The sequence below is a fragment of the Trachemys scripta genome, chromosome 9 (genome assembly GCF_013100865.1).
Source record: "Trachemys scripta elegans isolate TJP31775 chromosome 9, CAS_Tse_1.0, whole genome shotgun sequence".
In the NCBI taxonomy this organism is placed as follows: domain Eukaryota; kingdom Metazoa; phylum Chordata; order Testudines; family Emydidae; genus Trachemys; species Trachemys scripta.
In genome coordinates, this window is record NC_048306.1 from 93,286,755 (window position 1) to 93,304,008 (window position 17,254).

Genomic DNA, 17,254 nt, shown 5'->3' on the forward strand with positions numbered 1-17,254 from the left:
CCCCAGAGCTGATCCTCGCGAGCCTCCTCCTGCTGGCCCCCCTCCGAGCCCCTGTCTGCTGCTGCACCCCCAGGTCCCCCTCTGAGCCCCTTACGAGCCCCTGCCTGCTGCACCTACAGCTGTTCCCCACGAGCCTCCCCCAGGCCCCCCACCAGCCCCTGCCTGCTGCACCCCCAAGCCCCCACGAGCCTGTGATCTAGTTTGTCCGTTACATTTGCTGACACTTCCCACAAAGGTCTGGGCTTTTCTGCAGCTTCCCCCATCCATCCATGAACCTTTCTGTTCCACTCTTCCCATGCAGCTGTTCCCCACTTAATGCTGCTGTAGTTTCCCAAACCATGAGCCTTCTTGCAGTCGTTCTGCTGCATCTCCCAGCTTCCTGCAGCTCTTTCCATTCCCAGTGATTTGTGGCTGCTCTGATCCATGAAGTGACAGCTTTGCTCTAAGCAGTTCTCTCAGCTGAAATATAGCTGAATTGCTCCACCTATGAACACCTCTCTGTCTCTCTCTCTGCTGCAGCTCTCCTTTATTAAAACTTCATTTTAAAACCCCACATAGTTCTTCCCATCAGAGCTATAACTCCACTTTTCATTCAGCTTTCTCTGCTGCAGAAAGGCACAATGCTTCAATATACGTTGCAAGTTTTCATTAAAATGGAAAGTCTAGCTAATTTGAAGGCCGCCTTAGTTTCTGTCTTTGGTAAATTTCATTGAAGCTTTTCCCACTTGTTAGAACTGTCAGACAGCCAGATTAGTGGTGTCAGGCAACATTTGGTGCTGCTACGTTGGTGGTGGGAAATTCAGGTTAGCACTACAAGAATAACAGGAGTACTTGTGACACCTTAGAGACTAACAAATTTATTAGAGCATAAGCTTTCGTGGACTACAGCCCACTTCTTCGGATGCATAGAAGTGGGCTGTAGTCCACAAAAGCTTATGCTCTAATAAATTTGTTAGTCTCTAAGGTGCCACAAGTACTCCTGTTCTTCTTTTTGCGGATACAGACTAACACGGCTGCTACTCTGAAACACTACAAGAATAAAGATTTATTTGTAAACCAAGGTATTACAGTCTTGCACCAGAGCTACAAGATTAAAGATTTAATTTTGCCAAACAGGACCCCAATCTCGAGTCTATACAGAGCCTCTTTGGGGATCAGTGCTTAAAAGAATGAATGTATTTCTTAATTTAAACATCAGTGTCTATAGACGGTTACATCTAATTTTAACTTTTTTTTTTCTGTTTAATTTCTAATAATCCAAGGAAGTAGGGGCCCACGTAACTTGCTGTTTGAGTAAATCATAACATATTCTGAAAATCTCTTCCAGAAGATGGTTCAATTTTTTTTCCTCTCTGCAAAAATTGCCTTTTTTTGCTTATTCTGAACGAAAGTACTGTTATTTAGTTAAAATACAATGGCTTTTTTGGATCACTCTTGTGCAACTTAAATTCCTGATAGAAAATGTTCTATTGTTCTTTGTCAACTTTAAATCCTGGTTAAAAGTTGTGATGGTGGTTTGCACTCATGTTTTACAAAAAGTATCTTGGCTTGTATGTTTTTGCTGGTAAGCACAGTGTTTTTAGTTTTTGTTATATGACTACTAATTACTGACTGCCTGCTTACTAATAATTCTTACAGATGAAGTTGGGGCTCTTGTTTTCGATATTGGTTCCTATACAGTGAGAGCTGGCTATGCTGGTGAGGACTGTCCAAAGGTAAGAGTCATTGTGACCGTATAAGATTAAAATGTAAACCAGTATTATACGACCCAGCAAACAAGTTCTGAGTTTGTAGAAAATGTTTTGTTTTTTTAAATGTATAGCTGAAATGAAAACAGTACATTGAGTGAGTAAACAAATACACACTGTGTAATTGCCATATCCTGTCCACATTTTCTTTGCAGGTTGACTTTCCCACTGCTATTGGTGTGGTACTGGAAAGGGACGATGGCAGCACACTGATGGAAATAGATGGTGACAAAGGCAAACAAGGGGGCCCTACTTACTACATAGACACCAATGCACTGCGAGTTCCAAGGGAAAACATGGAGGCTATTTCACCCTTAAAAAATGGAATGAGTATGGTGCTCTGTCTTTTTCCTCTTGTTCTTAAAATCTGATCACTAACTTTATATTCAGCTGCAAAGTTACATCTGTCGTATGCAAAAAATATGAACATTTCATTTGCATTAATATTCTTGATCTAAAAGTGAAAAACATTTTATCCTAAAGTTATTTTAATTATGAGGCTGTGAACATTTGCTTGATCTGAGGAAAAACTATAGAGGTTTCCCCCGTGTAATGAGTTGGAATAGGTCCCATCTGATGATGGTGGTGGGGGAAAAGAAGGGGATGAATGTTATTGGTACCGTAAGCAGTATAGACCTTTGTGAAGCTGCTGAAGTGTGTGAATTTTTAAGACTGTTGCTCAGGAGAAAGTTGGTTGGTTGGTTGATCTGTGTGTTTTAAAGTTATGTTTTTAAGATGACTCACTTAACTGTGTCTTTCTGAAAACGCAATAACATTGTCTAAACTGCTGCAACTGCTTTAACATTTTTACAGTTGAGGACTGGGATAGTTTCCAGGCAATTTTGGATCACACATACAAGATGCATATTAAATCTGAAGCAAGTTTGCACCCTGTCCTAATGTCTGAAGCACCAGTGAGTAAAAGCATATTTCCTGTTTTGAAATGTCGTAATGAACAAATTGTCATTGGGATTTAGGAATGTTTTAATCTTGTTTGTACAAATCTTATACAGAATTGTAAGTTAGGAATTTTGAAATTTTTAGAAAATTAAGAGGAGGTAACTAGACCCTGCGCGGATACAAAATTTGTATCCACATCCAATCCGTGATCTGCAAACATGGATATAAAGCGGATATCTGCAGATTTGCGGGACTCTAGAGGTAACAATTTAAAAATACTCGGCTGGATTAGTCTCTGCATTTTATTTTTTGTTAGTTTATTTTTTTGTCAGTAACTTGAAATAACCATTCTTTAGCACATACTGCCCACTCTCTATTCAAATGGAGATTCATAGATTCTAGGACTGGAAGGGACCTTGAGAGGTCATCGAGTCCAGACCCCTGCCCTCATGGCAGGACCAAGCACTGTCTAGACCATCCCTGATAGACATTTATTTAACCCACTCTTAAATATCTCTAGAGATGGAGATTCCACAACCTCCCTAGGCAATTTATTCCAGTGTTTAACCACCCTGACAGTTAGGAATTTTTTCCTAATGTCCAACCTAAACCTCCCTTGCTGCAGTTTAAGCCCATTGCTTCTTGTTCTGTCCTTAGAGGCTAAGGTGAACAAGTTTTCTCCCTCCTCCTTATGGCACCCTTTAGAGACCTGAAAACTGCTATCATGTCCCCTCTCAGTCTTCTCTTTTCCAAACTAAACAAACCCAATTCTTTCAGCCTTCCTTCATAGGTCATGTTCTCAAGACCTTTAATCATTCTTGTTGCTCTTCTCTGGACCCTCTCCAATTTCTCCACATCTTTCTTGATATGCGGTGCCCAGAACAGGACACAATACTCCAGTTGAGGCCTAACCAGCGCAGAGTAGAGCGGAAGAATGACTTCTCGTGTCTTGCTCGCAACACACCTGTTAATACATCCCAGAATCATGTTTGCTTTTTTTGCAACAGCATCACACTGTTGACTCATATTTAGCTTGTGGTCCACTATAACCTCTAGATCCCTTTCTGCCGTACTCCTTCCTAGACAGTCTCTTCCCATTCTGTATGTGTGAAACTGAATTTTCCTTCCTAAGTAGAGCACTTTGCATTTGTCTTTGTTAAACTTCATCCTGTTTACCTCAGACCATTTCTCCAATTTGTCCAGATCATTTTGAATTATGACTCTGTCCTCCAAAGCAGTTGCAATCCCTCCCAGTTTGGTATAATCTGCAAACTTAAGTGTACTTTCTATGCCAATATCTAAGTCGCTAATGAAGATATTGAACAGAGCCAGTCCCAAAACAGACCCCTGCGTAACTCCACTTGTTATGCCTTTCCAGCGGGATTGGGAACCATTAATAACAACTCTCTACGGTTATCCACCCAGTTATGCATCCACCTTATAGTAGCCCCATCTAAATTGTATTTGCCTAGTTTATCTGTAAGAATATCATGCGAGACCGTATCAAATGCCTTACTAAAGTCTAGGTATACCACATCCATAGCTTCTCCCTTATCCACAAGACTCGTTATCCTATCAAAGAAAGCTATCAGATTGGTTTGACACGATTTGTTCTTCACAAATCCATGCTGGCTATTCCCTATCACCTTACCACCTTCCAAGTGTTTGCAGATGATTTCCTTAATTACTTGCTCTATTATCGTTCCTGGCACAGAAGTTAAACTAACTGGTCTGTAGTTTCCTGGGTTGTTTTTATTTCTCTTTTTATAGATGAGCACTATATTTGCCCTTTTCCAGTCTTCTGGAATGTCTCCCGTCTCCCATGATTTTCCAAAGATAATAGCTAGAGGCTCAGATACCTCCTCTATTAGCTCCTTGAGTATTCTAGGATCCATTTCATCAGGCCTTGGTGACTTGCAGGCATCTAACTTTTTAAAGTGTTTTTTAACTTGTTCTTTTTTTATTTTATCTACTAAACCTACCCCCTTCCCATTAGCATTCACTATGTTAGGCATTCCTTCAGACTTCTCGGTGAAGACCAAAACAAAGAAGTCATTAAGCATCTCTGCCATTTCCAAGTTTCCTGTTACTGTTTCTCCCTCTTCACTGAGCAGTGAGCCTACCCTGTCTTTGGTCTTCCTCTTGCTTCTAATGTATTGATAAAAAGTCTTCTTGTTTCCCTTTATTCCCATAGCTAGGTCTTCACATATTTCAAGCTGGATTTCCTCTTAGAGCCTTTGTTTTGTAATAGCTTTCTCTTGTTTCTTGGGGAGGGTGGGAGAAATGTAAAATTGTAGATGATCTTTTATTATACTAACTAAAAATAGAGATGTTTTTGAAAATCTTTCATTACATCAAGCCCTTCAAAACAGAACCAGGGAGAGTAATACGTATAATGGCAAAGCTTTAACTTGGTTCTCTGGATTACTCAGTGCCTGATAGATCAAATAAAAATGTAGGAGTAAGAATGTAAGTAGACACGTAGGCTGCAGTTCCCCACCTTACTGTGCTCTAGATTAGAAGGCGCAATACAGGAGTCTGAATATAAACCACAGAGGATGCATACAATGAAGATGAAGCCTCCTTTACATACAATTATTGTGAATAATTTTTTTCCACATTAGTGTGTCGAAAGTGGTGACTTGAAAGGGTCTGGATAGGCTCAGGTAGGGAAGGGTATGAGGGATTGAATTGAGAATGGATGCCTTTCACTTTTCAGCTAGCAGTTCAAAGGCACTTGGATATTACAGAGAAAGCATGCTGTAGAAGTATCCATAAACAAAAATTAAATTCACCCCAGGCTGGTAGTAAATTCAAGTTGGTGGCGTTTGAAGGCTGTGAAATGAGTTCTTGGTTTCGTTCTAGTTCTGTGTATAGATGTCCACGTAACAGAACATACCATCACAGTTGTTCTACCTGAAACTGTCAAGAGGGCAGCTACTAAATGCATAGGGAGACTATGCTACCCTCCCACTCCTAAACATGATCCCTCTAGAAGGGTTGAGGTACAGTGATGGAGTATGGAGCAATCTGCATTGGGGGTTGCCTGTTCAATAGCTAAATAAAGGTCTTCAGTCTGACTCCTAACATGAGGGCTAAACTCACTTAACAATTGACTTAGAAGAAGTTCACAATAAAATGAGACTTGCAATCCACAGGTGTGCCTTAGCACATTGTCTTTGCCTTTGCTTCAGTAAGTAAGTGCTTCAGTGGTAAGATCTGAATTCAGTTTTCTCCCTTGGGCAAGCCACTTTACATCTGTGTACATATACATTTCCTCTTGTAAAACAGGAGTAACACTTATTTCACAGGGGTGGTTTGGGCTCTTTCATAAAGATCTTTGAGATTCCGATATGGAAGGGGTTCTAGAAGTATAAAGTATTAACAACAGAAATAATTTATTATTTTAATAGTTTAATGTTGAACCTCCTGGAAATGCATGTAAACATCCTTTAAAATTTCAGAAAGGCCTCCTGTGTTTGTGTACGAGTATGGAATGAAATGCTTGTTGCACAAAAAGTGAATTCTCATCTAAGGAAATAAAGTTCCAAGATACATATATTTGTTTTGCTTTATGTAACTTTGCAACTGTTCTTAAAGTACAACTTTAATAATCCTAACTTTCTTTTTATATCCTGCTGGCATCCTGTGAGCATACAGTAATAAATATAATGGATCTTGAGGTAAAAATAATATTTCTGTTTTGCCTATTTACCTATTTTTTTTCTCTTTTGTAGTGGAATACCAGAGCAAAGCGTGAGAAATTGACAGAACTGATGTTTGAACATTACAATATCCCTGCTTTTTTCTTGTGTAAAACTGCAGTTCTTACAGCGTATCCTTGAAATGTTGATACATGTATTTTTCCAAGAAATAAAGCAAGCTTCTTCAAAGTGGTCTTATTAGAATAAGATAACTTACTCTTTTCTTTCTAACCAAAATGAATATTTCTGTAACCATCCATACGGCTGATGTGAACAGAATAGCTTCCACTTCTGTGCTTTCTCCTTAATGCTCAACTTTGAAAACCCCTTGGTGTGATTCCTATCCTGGGAGACAACTTTTTCTAATGTATATTTACACCCTATGCTGTTTGTCAGAGCTCAGCATGCCTAAAATGGCTTTGCTCAGATTACTAAAATGCAGTAATTTTGATCTTCTGCAACAGAAATCTTCTGAGATCACTGATTAAGCCTTACACTGCATTATGTAAATATCTTAAACTAACATGTATGTTTTAATAGGCAGTTCAGAATCTAAATAAATGGGAAATATTTTCTTTAGAGATTGCTGCAGAACATTTCTTTGAATTTTATATCATTTCTCATCCAAGGAGCTCAAAAATCAGTTTGCAAACATAAATAAATTAAAGCCTAACATGTATGCAAGGTTGGTACTTATTACCCTTATGTAGAAGGGTAAATGGATGAACATTTCAGGTCACTTGTGAGGCTAGGAATAGGACTCTTAGGGTCCTCGTTGCTAGTTGTGCTCTAACTATTTGACAAAATTCTCTCCCAAGTGTAAATTCTGTCATTCTCCCTAATCCTTCTGATTAGCTTTGCTAATGGTCGATCCACAGGCCTAATTTTGGATAGTGGAGCAACTCACACCACTGCTATTCCAGTGCATGATGGATATGTACTTCAACAAGGTAAAAAGTTTCAGATGTATAATTTATATACTGTGTTCATTACATTAAGAAATGAGTTTAATTACTAATATTCAAAGAAAATGTGGTATCTTTGAATAGGGAGAAGCTTGTGTTTTTTGTGGAGGGTGGGAGATGGGCTTTTTTTTTTTTTGTTTCAAATGAACAATTTATTGCAGACATCTTGTTCTGTAAGGATTTGAACGTAGTCCAAAATTCTATTTATATTTTGTAGGCATTGTAAAATCACCCCTTGCTGGAGACTTTATTACTATGCAGTGCAGAGAACTGTTTCAGGAAATGAACATTGAGCTAATCCCTCCATATATGATTGCATCAAAGGTGGGAAAATTAACTGGATTTAAAAAGTGTTTATTTTTCAGAGTGTAGATTGTTGACTGACTGTACTCTTCTACAATTGCAGGAAGCAGTTCGCGAAGGATCACCAGCAAATTGGAAGAGAAAAGAGAAGTTACCTCAGGTCACGAGATCTTGGCACAACTATATGTGTAATGTAAGTAAATCCTTTCTTCTCCTTTGGCCCACAAAGAAATCCCATATGCTAGTGTATATTACAGGAAGCTTTTTGTGTGAGGAAAAATAGAAAACTTTCTGTCTAAAAAAATAGGAAAGATCATTTTTCTTCTTTTTGGAGTGGAGATAGGACAAATTTTTAAAATCGGTTTAGTTGCTCTTTCATCTTTAGAATATAATTCCATTAGATAAGCTTATTTTTGTCTCCTGTTTGAAACTTGCAAGCACTGAAAATTCTAGGGCATTATGGCTTTACTTCCTGGATAGGCTTGTAGGAGTGGTTTTAGTTCATGCTGATGTTTATAGTTAAATCTGAATTTTTTTTTTTAATTTGTGTGTCACAATAAAATAGTTACAAGGGTAAAAGCATGGAAAGTGCTTGTGTGTGTGTGTGTATCAAGTCTTGGGCACTCTCATACTTGCCATTGCCTTTAACGTTCCATTTTTTTAATGCAATACAGAAGATCATTGCATGTGATGGGATAAGTTCCTAACAAAGGAGTTATCATACTGGGGTGCACCTTTGTAATCCTAAATCAGATTTCTCCTCCCACAATTCCTTTGTGGGAAACTGAAGCTCTGTCTTGAGTCTGCAGGTCTGGTCTTTTGTGTTATTGCAGTGATATTGCTGAGCTCTTGGTTCTCCATTAGTTAAATCTTCAGCTCTCAATTAGGCTTTTATCATCTGATCATATTCCCAGACAGACACCGCCAAATGGATATATTATTAAATATGAAAATCCATGATAACTGTGATCAAGTCCAGCCTTAATTAAAAATTCCTGAGGGGAAATACTCCGCTGTCATTATGGGATGTGCCCTAGCTTTTGACTTCTTTAAAACCTATTGTGCTTGAAACAATACCTCTTATAGTTGTTTCTAGGGATTTAGCACAGCAAATTACTTATGTACTGAAATGCATTCTTAGCTTTTTAAAGAAGCTTTGCACATATTTTGTGCACTCAGTTTTGTGATTCCAAATTTACTTGCTTATGGTTTAAGGCTTTTGTCCAGTTTCACATTTATGTAATTATAACATAATACTGAATTCTGAACTGGAATCCTTATAACATACCTTTTTCTTTTATTCTTCTCCATAGTGTGTAATTCAGGATTTTCAAGCCTCCGTCCTCCAAGTGTCAGATTCAACCTATGATGAACAGTATGTCATTGTATCTTTGTAAAACTAGCAGTATGTGTATGTCAAATGTATTTATCAGAGTAGGAGTCCATGGTTTCTATTGTTAAGCTTATTGGAAAAGTATGATGATATACAAAATCATTTACTTTTGGTGTTAGGAATACCTTGAATAGCTGGATTAGAGATTACACTTGCCATGCCAATGTGCATAAATTCTAATGACAATCAGAAAGATTGCCAAAAGCACAGGTCATATTAAAATTTGTTCTTTACAATTCTTTGTTTATGATGCTGTTTAGACTATTCACTGCATTATGTGCATTGTGATTTAGCATCTTTACTTTCTGACCAATGTTCTGATCAATATCAATCTCCAGGGTGGCTGCACAGATGCCGACCGTTCATTATGAATTCCCCAATGGTTATAATTGTGACTTTGGTGCAGAACGTCTAAAAATTCCCGAAGGACTATTTGACCCTTCTAATGTAAAGGTAAAATAATGAAAGTAGTACATTAAAATTTGCAGAAATATAGTTTATTATGAAGCCCTTCTATGCAGCCTTTCCCTTTATATGTGGGTACAGTATGTTATGATGGCACAAAGATTGAAACTATGAAGCTCTGTTTGTATTTACACTGTATGCTTTCCGGGGCTACCTATGTTGGGGGTGGAGTAGTAGAAATGCAATTCAAGATATCAAGCCCTCTCTCCCAATACATCTGTTAGTCTTAAAGATATCTTTAGTCTTAAAGGTGCCACAGGACTCTCTGTTGCTTAATTCAAGATATGTGGTTCTTTCTTTAAAAAAAAACTCATGTGGTGCTGAGGTCATGGTGATGTGTGAAATAAAAATTTAGATAAATTAAAAGATTTTTGTCTGCAGAGCTTTTAGACCCTTGTTCATTCACTGCTTTAATGTGCCTTGCTGTTTTGAAGCACTGATTTGTGATTTACTAATTTTGTTCCAGGGCTTATCTGGCAACACAATGCTGGGTGTTAGCCATGTTGTTACCACAAGCGTTGGAATGTGTGATATAGACATCAGACCAGTAAGTGCTAGTCAGACATGAATTATCTAAAGCATAGATATTTTTCTGCATGGTTACAATATATTTTAGCTATGAAATTTACTGAAGAGGCATGGACACTTGCCATCAGTTAAAATGGAGAGCTTGACCTCTTGAGGTGCCTATTCATTATCATCTACATGTTGTGTAGCTATTAGAGGAATATGCAGATAAAACACATCTGAAGATAACTGTTCCCATGGTTTGAGAAACACTAAGTCAGATTCTGACCTCTGTTGCACTGATGGAAATGCAGAGACTCCATTGAAATCCTGCGTTACTCTTGTTCACACTGGTGTAATGAAACGGATAAATAAAATGGCATGTTAAATATCCAGAGTTTGATGATTCTACAATGTGCAGTGGGTAGCTTCAAACTGTCATTTTAGGTGCATAGCTTTTTGTGACTATTCAGCCCCAAATATCTGAAGATTAAATAGTTTGATATTAACTCACTGTATGGTGCAGGTGGAAAAAGAAAGCATAAAATTAAAATTCTCCTTTTTTGCTTCCACCAACACCATCTGTTAAAGAGCATGCAACATTCAGCTGTGTGCAGTTCTCATGTTGGCTGCACATGGGTTGGTCCATCCATTGCACTTCCTTAATTGCAAAGTCAACCTGGCTGGGTAGGCTGTGTTCCGTCTTTGGCAACCTTCATATTAGTCAATGTAAATATAATATTGACACACCATTTTTTTTTCTAACGGGGAAAAAATCCTTCCTTCCTTGTGTTCTTTGTGGCTGGTACATCTAGTTGTGCGTTCTTGTATCTCAGTGTGTGTGTGGGGGCGGAGGAACAGGGGGAGTATGAAAACAAGCTGATCTAGAAGTACTAAAGGTTAAAACAGTAAATAAAAGCCATTTAGAATCAGTCATCAAACTGCCTGTCCCCCAATGTATCTTTTAAAAGAATTATTTTTCACGTGGTAGAAATGATTGTACTAATAATGGTGTAACTTTGTCTAGACGTCAAGTGTACTTTTACTGCTGATCATATGTACTCCTGGCATTTTCTTTTCTCTGTATTATGAAAACAAACGTTTCCAAAATACATTCAGAATGAACTCTTGTGTGTCACATTTTTCTCTTTCCAGGGCCTCTATGGCAGTGTGATCGTAGCAGGAGGAAACACTTTAATACAGAGTTTTACAGACAGACTGAACAGAGAGCTCTCTCAGAAAACTCCACCAGTAAGACAGCTTATTAAATTGCTACTTTGGGTCATTTTTTGGTCTGTGTTTTTCCTTGTACATGCTGTTGCATGGTGTGCATGCCCTGTTCTCCTTAGGGTAGGTCGGGGTAGTGACACCACCGCAGTTAAGTCTATCAGACAGTCCTTAGGCTGAGAGCAGCACAGCCCAGACGCCAGAGTCGTCATGGCAGGACTGCGTGGCCTAGTGGCCTGCGTGGTCTGTGCCCTTGCAGTCAGGGCTGTGCGGCCTAGTGGCCAGAGTCAGGGAAGTGGGCCGCCACCTAATGGTGGGTGGCAGCTGGGTAGGGGGACCCAAGCCCTCCCTCTCCACTGGGTCCCAGCCAGGGCCAGCTCCAGGCACCAGCTTAACAAGCAGGTGCTTGGGGCGGCCAAGGGAGAGGGGCGGCACCTGCGGCAATTTGGGGGCGGCAGGTCCCTCACTCCCTCTAGGAGCGAAGGACCTGCCGCTGAACTGCCACCGCCAATCACGGCTTTTTGTTGTTGTTGTTGTGTTTTTTTTTTTTGCTTGGGGCGGCAGAAAGGCTGGAGCCGGCCCTGGTCCCAGCCCAGGGACCTATTGGTGACAGGAGTGGCCCTCATCCAGTCAGCAGGGAATCCTATCACAACACACTGACCTTGCTCGGGTGTTAGATACCACTCCCTTTGCCTTCCTGGGCCATTTCCTACTGCATCTCCCATGGGTAGCAACCTGGGTCTTCAGCTTCCCTGGTGGGGGTAACTCCCTGGAAGTCCAACTCCCGGAGGTCTGCTGGAGATAGCAGTTCACCAGTCTGGTCCCTGGGTTCTCCAGTTCACGCAGTCTCTAGCTGTAGCAGCTCCTAGCCTGGAGCCTCTATCAAGCATCTTCTCCCCTCAGTCATCAGTCTAGAACGAGCTGGGCTGCTTCCTTTTATACTACGGCAGCAGTTAGAGCATCTCCAGCACGGTCTGAGAGGCAGGACTTCTGCCACCCTTAATGTGGGGTTAACCTTTTCTTCTCCAGTGTGGGCTATCACACATGCCTATACAGGCACTGACTGTGTATTGCAGCTTTGATTTCATTAGGATTATTCAGTGGCTACGGAATGCTTTTTTTTTTGGTAAAAGGCAGAAGCGAGAGATTCACTGAAGTGTTAGCACCTCCATTGTGTTTCTAATCCTCAGGTTTTTTTGCAAATGTAACTAATCTCGTAAAGTAGGTAGTATTACCCAATTAGTATGTATTGGGACAACTGAAGGAAAGATGTCACAATTATGAAGGCTACAAAGGTAATCGATGTCATCGTCAGGATTGGAACATTGGGGCTTGCAGGCAATCCAGTCTTGTGCTTAGACTGCTTGACCCAGCCCCTTTTTAGCTTTAATGACTAAAGCGGGGCCACAAGTTGCAGACTGTTGAAAAAACTTATCCTGTTTCAAAGAAACTCAATGCAATTTGGAAACAAGTAACAGCATAAAACAGACTTCTGCAAATACTTCGCTAGTTTTAAAATACTGCCTGTCTATCCCTACTTTCAGATAACGATTCTGGCAATTCTGGGCTGTGTAACTATTCCGGAGCCATAGTGATAATTTCCCCTAATCATCTCTCTCTTCTGTTGTGTTGCTGCTAACCCATTTCCAAGGCTATTTCACTAATTCAGTTTAAGCTCATGTTAATATAGATTTGTTCTCCGTGGATTGCATGCACAAGTCAGACAGGCTACCAATAAACTGCAACCTGCTTCTTCATTTAACCTGTAATTTTTGGAGCACTGGACTCGAAAGTGCAAATCAGACAAGCTCCACATTACAGAAAATGTAATAGAATTAGTATCTTTGACTTGTGTGTCAACAGATGAATTAAACACTTGGAATATTTGTCTGTAACGCAGTCCTGAGACCTCTTCCTCCCCATCCCCTTCAGGGGAAATAGTTTTGAACCTTCAGTTGAGCTACCTATCAGTTTGATCTTGCTAATGTGTATTTTTTTTTTTTCTCTGTTCAGAGTATGCGGCTGAAGTTGATAGCAAACAACACAACAGTGGAGCGGAGGTTCAGTTCATGGATTGGTGGTTCAATTTTGGCTTCTCTGGTCAGTAAACATACATAGCTTTGGAAGGGATGCTGAGCAGCATCATTAGCTGAAAACCTAATTCCATAGGAGGCTTTTTCGTGATTGAGTTTCATAGCAGCTGCTGCTCCTGTAGTAGCTCTGCTGAGCATGGTGTGGGAGGGGAGAAACCTGATGATAAAATAATGCATAAACCTAAAGAATCTTAATTAAGCTCCTTTCCTTGCCTCCAAAGGAGGCTCCTGAGGTATTCTCTTGCTGGATCTTTAGAAAACTACATGCCATCTAGAGCATTCTAAAAGTACTAAACTTGCAGGATCAGGCCCCAAAATACATCTGAAAAGCAAGTTGCTGAGCACACGAGAGACGAGGACAGCAGGGAGTATAGTAATATCCAGAGAGGGGGTGGAAGCAACAGTTGATGTGACAATCTTCCCTAGCTGCTTAACGTGCAAACCCCAGTTTAAAGATACGTTTAGCTAGCTGGAGCCATGGTCCTGTGCTGCAGCCTGAAAAATATAAAGGCTGGTTTGCTTTTCATGCTGTCAGAGCTAATGATACCCTGGGTACAGCACTGAGTTGTTGTTGTTTTCCTGTTTTGCAGGGTACCTTTCAACAAATGTGGATCTCTAAACAAGAGTATGAAGAAGGAGGGAAGCAGTGTGTAGAAAGGAAATGCCCATAGACTTCACCCTACGAGAAACTGCTGCCTTCCCAATGCTCCTTATGTTTCATAGCTTTAGTGTACTCAGGAATGGGATGGAATCTTTTGTAGAAAGTTTATACTGTTTTGGTTTTTTGCATACTTCAAGATCCATTTTTACAAACCTTAGACATTGTTTAAAAGGCCTAACTGGTCCCGTCACAGAAAATGGATGTTTCATCCCTTGAAATGCAATAACTCTTATTATAAGTATTTTATAATTTTGTATAAATGTCTATTTTCTCTAAAAATCTTTTCCTGTGGGTAGCTTTACAGGTTAGCTGGTAGATGCAATGCTTTGAAATGCCCTTGCATCAAATTTATTAAAAAAAAATCTTGTCTACTTTTACAGATTAGTCTTCCCTGTTGATATGCTGTCCTTAACAAATTACTCTAATTTGTCTTTTAAAAAAATAAAATGGTTCCGTTTTCACATTTTGAGCAACACTGGTTTTCAGCAAGCATTCATACTCTTCTGTAATTAATAAACAATCCAGATGGAAAACTATTTTTTATACTTATATCTATCTGAGGCAGCCCATTTCAATCTAAACTGTGAAGCTGCTGCAAATAGCACTAGCCTTGTAGTGGAAAATGTTCTCTTGATATTCTCCTCTTTCATGGTGTACTATGAAGTAGTTAAGGCCCAGAATATAGGCTATGTATAAATTTGGTTCTAAAACTATTATGAATAGAAGTGAGTTCATTTCAGTGAATATTTGGCATATACCGTACTTTCCACCTTCAGAGGTATGAGAATGCACTTAGCTTAGACAACGTGTGTGATCTAGGTTAGTAGCGTATTCATTTTAGAGATTGGGAACCTGAGGCAGTGACTGCCTAAAGCCACAAAGGAAATTTTGTGTCCAAGCTTGGTTTACAAATCAAGACCACCTGGCTTTGTTCTGTATTTAGATTCCACCCCTGCCATAATGAAGTTTTGGTTCTGAATTTTAAAATTCCCCTGTTAGAAAAGCAGTGCCCATTTGTTCTTTAAACCAGTGATCTCCCCCGCAGTTCGGCCAGGAGTCTGAGCGGCTTTTTTTGTTATTGTTGCTTCGACGGTTTGGCTGGGAGCAGGGGGTGCGTGCTCAAAAATTTTTTACTGATGGGGTGCACGATCAAACGAGTTTGGAGACCACTGCTTTAAACAATTAAAAATGGCCACATGAAAGCTCTTGACACCCTAACAATTAGGTTTACAATCTAATAATGATAAACCAATACCAATGATAAACTGTATAAAATTGTCATACAGGAAATAAATGAACACAGCTCGCCAATAACTTAAAATTGAAATGCTCCTTTATCTCCATGGAATAGACCCCTTAACCTCATCAACTAAATGACTTTAACAGCATGCCTTGATGGTCATCAGTTTGGGCTATTTTGGATCGAAGGAGAGACCAAGTTCCAGATTCTCAGGGCTGTCGGCTGCTAGCACCGGCTCCTCTCAAAACAAGGCAGGATCCAACTCAAGTGCCTCTGACTGCAACTGCAGTATGGCATACAGAGAGGGGTGATCATTGTGGTAGTCAGGGTAGGACAAATAAACTGATTAGGAGAAACTTAAATGGTGAAAGTAAACAAGACTCTTATAACTGTACAACCACATTCAAGTGCCATTAGTGAAATGTCAGGATGTATTGAATATATGTTAACAGGGCAAGGAGAAAATAAAGTTGACTTTTATTATTACTCTCTACACTTAAGAAGGAAAACGCTATGATGCAGAATGCCAGAGCCTGTTTATGTGTATAAATAATGGAATAATTTATACCCCTCTATCAATTATAGAGTGAGGGAAAGCACACTATACTTTCTTCTAGGACAAAAAAAATTATAGTATGACTAAAAAAAATCACTCATCTGCAACAGTTAACTAGTGCCTTTCCCAGAGCAAAAACAACTTCATCTACTTAAAAACAAACCCCTCCCCACATTTTTTGCTGTTTATCCTTTATGCTGCAAGGGAATATTTAGGAAGGCTAATATTTTCTCAGGTATTTGATTCCATCACAACTTGTCCTATTTGATTACTTTTGTAGGTGGTAGTGTTAAATGCAGCTAGTTTTGTGGAAGGTTATGTTTGTAAACAGTGATTCTACTTTAATTTTGTAAAAGATTCAATGAGTGGTTATTGGTATGCAACTCAACTCCTGTTCACTATGAAATAGAGTACTAAAGATGAGTTAGCTCTTATGTCTTACCTACTCTATCTAGGTAAAAGTAGAGTTTCACTTAGAGACAGGAAAAAGTTCTCTTCTGCATTGACTAGGACAATTAATTGAATCCAAGGTGGTTGTTGCTGCATATAGCATGGTTGAATCTAGCCACATCTGTCCTTTCCTTCAAAGCTACTTCTTTCAAACAGGTACTGCTAACTGTACTCTTAATTTTTAATTTATTTCTTAACTAAACACTCTGGAAGACCAAAAATGTTCTACAAGTGCAAGTCAGGTGCATTGAATGGTTTTGTAATGGAATAATTGCCTTCTGTACAGATATAGCTTTTAGGCAGCTCAAGTTACATACACATTTTCAGTGTTGCAGAATTATAGAATTCAGTTGTCCCGTTGATTAAGTCTCCATAGTAGATCCCAGCACCAGTTGCATTCAATTAATTATCAATTGACAGCTAACAAATATCTTTATTAATAGGGAAGAGCTGGGTGCTGCTATGTACATCTTAGTATACATCATACATGAAACTACCTAAACTTTAATTGCAAATAGCAAAGTTGTCCTTAACTTGTTACTTAGGTATCAAGTGTTGTGCTACTAATAATGCAAATATTTATTTCTGAAGAATATTTGAAAGCTTTCCCCTGCCAGGAACATAATTAGGCTGCAGGCTCTAATGTGATAAAGCAAAGAGCCAGCAACTTACAAAAATAAGTGTAGGGCTATGTTAGAAAATGTCAACATTTCCACTGAATCTACCAAAGATAACCAGGAATTTAGCCTGTGCTATCTTCAAGCTACTCCCTCCTTACTAAGAAAACTGGGAGACAGCTATCAAGCCAGATTTAAAATTAATTTGACTGAGACGTGCCCTATCTATTTACCATTGCTTTCTGTAGAGATGTTGCTCTTGAACTTTCTATTCCTTTCCCTTACCTACTTGATTTCACAACTAGGTGGTCAGTTTGCTGGTGTAATTTGCTGCCTAATGCATTTGTTATTTTGTTGTACTTAAATAGAGCAGTCCAGGGCACTGGACAGCTGCTATAGCTTGTATAATGTGCTATGCTAAGTGT

General features: G+C 39.3%; 1 protein-coding gene across 1 annotated transcript in view; it reads left to right on the forward strand.

Moving 5' to 3' along the window:
• ACTL6A (actin like 6A) overlaps positions 1–17,253 on the forward strand; it is a 22,962-nt gene extending 5,709 nt beyond the window's left edge. The window contains exons 2-14 of the mRNA XM_034780772.1: positions 1,639–1,715; positions 1,904–2,078; positions 2,562–2,662; positions 6,386–6,483; positions 7,208–7,302; positions 7,535–7,641; positions 7,724–7,813; positions 8,934–8,995; positions 9,352–9,466; positions 9,945–10,025; positions 11,141–11,236; positions 13,226–13,312; positions 13,896–17,253. Of these exons, the coding sequence (XP_034636663.1) occupies positions 1,639–1,715; positions 1,904–2,078; positions 2,562–2,662; positions 6,386–6,483; positions 7,208–7,302; positions 7,535–7,641; positions 7,724–7,813; positions 8,934–8,995; positions 9,352–9,466; positions 9,945–10,025; positions 11,141–11,236; positions 13,226–13,312; positions 13,896–13,976 (1,265 nt within the window). The 3' untranslated portion in view covers positions 13,977–17,253. The remainder of the gene's footprint in view (positions 1–1,638; positions 1,716–1,903; positions 2,079–2,561; positions 2,663–6,385; positions 6,484–7,207; positions 7,303–7,534; positions 7,642–7,723; positions 7,814–8,933; positions 8,996–9,351; positions 9,467–9,944; positions 10,026–11,140; positions 11,237–13,225; positions 13,313–13,895) is intronic.
• Position 17,254: the final 1 nt, after the last annotated feature.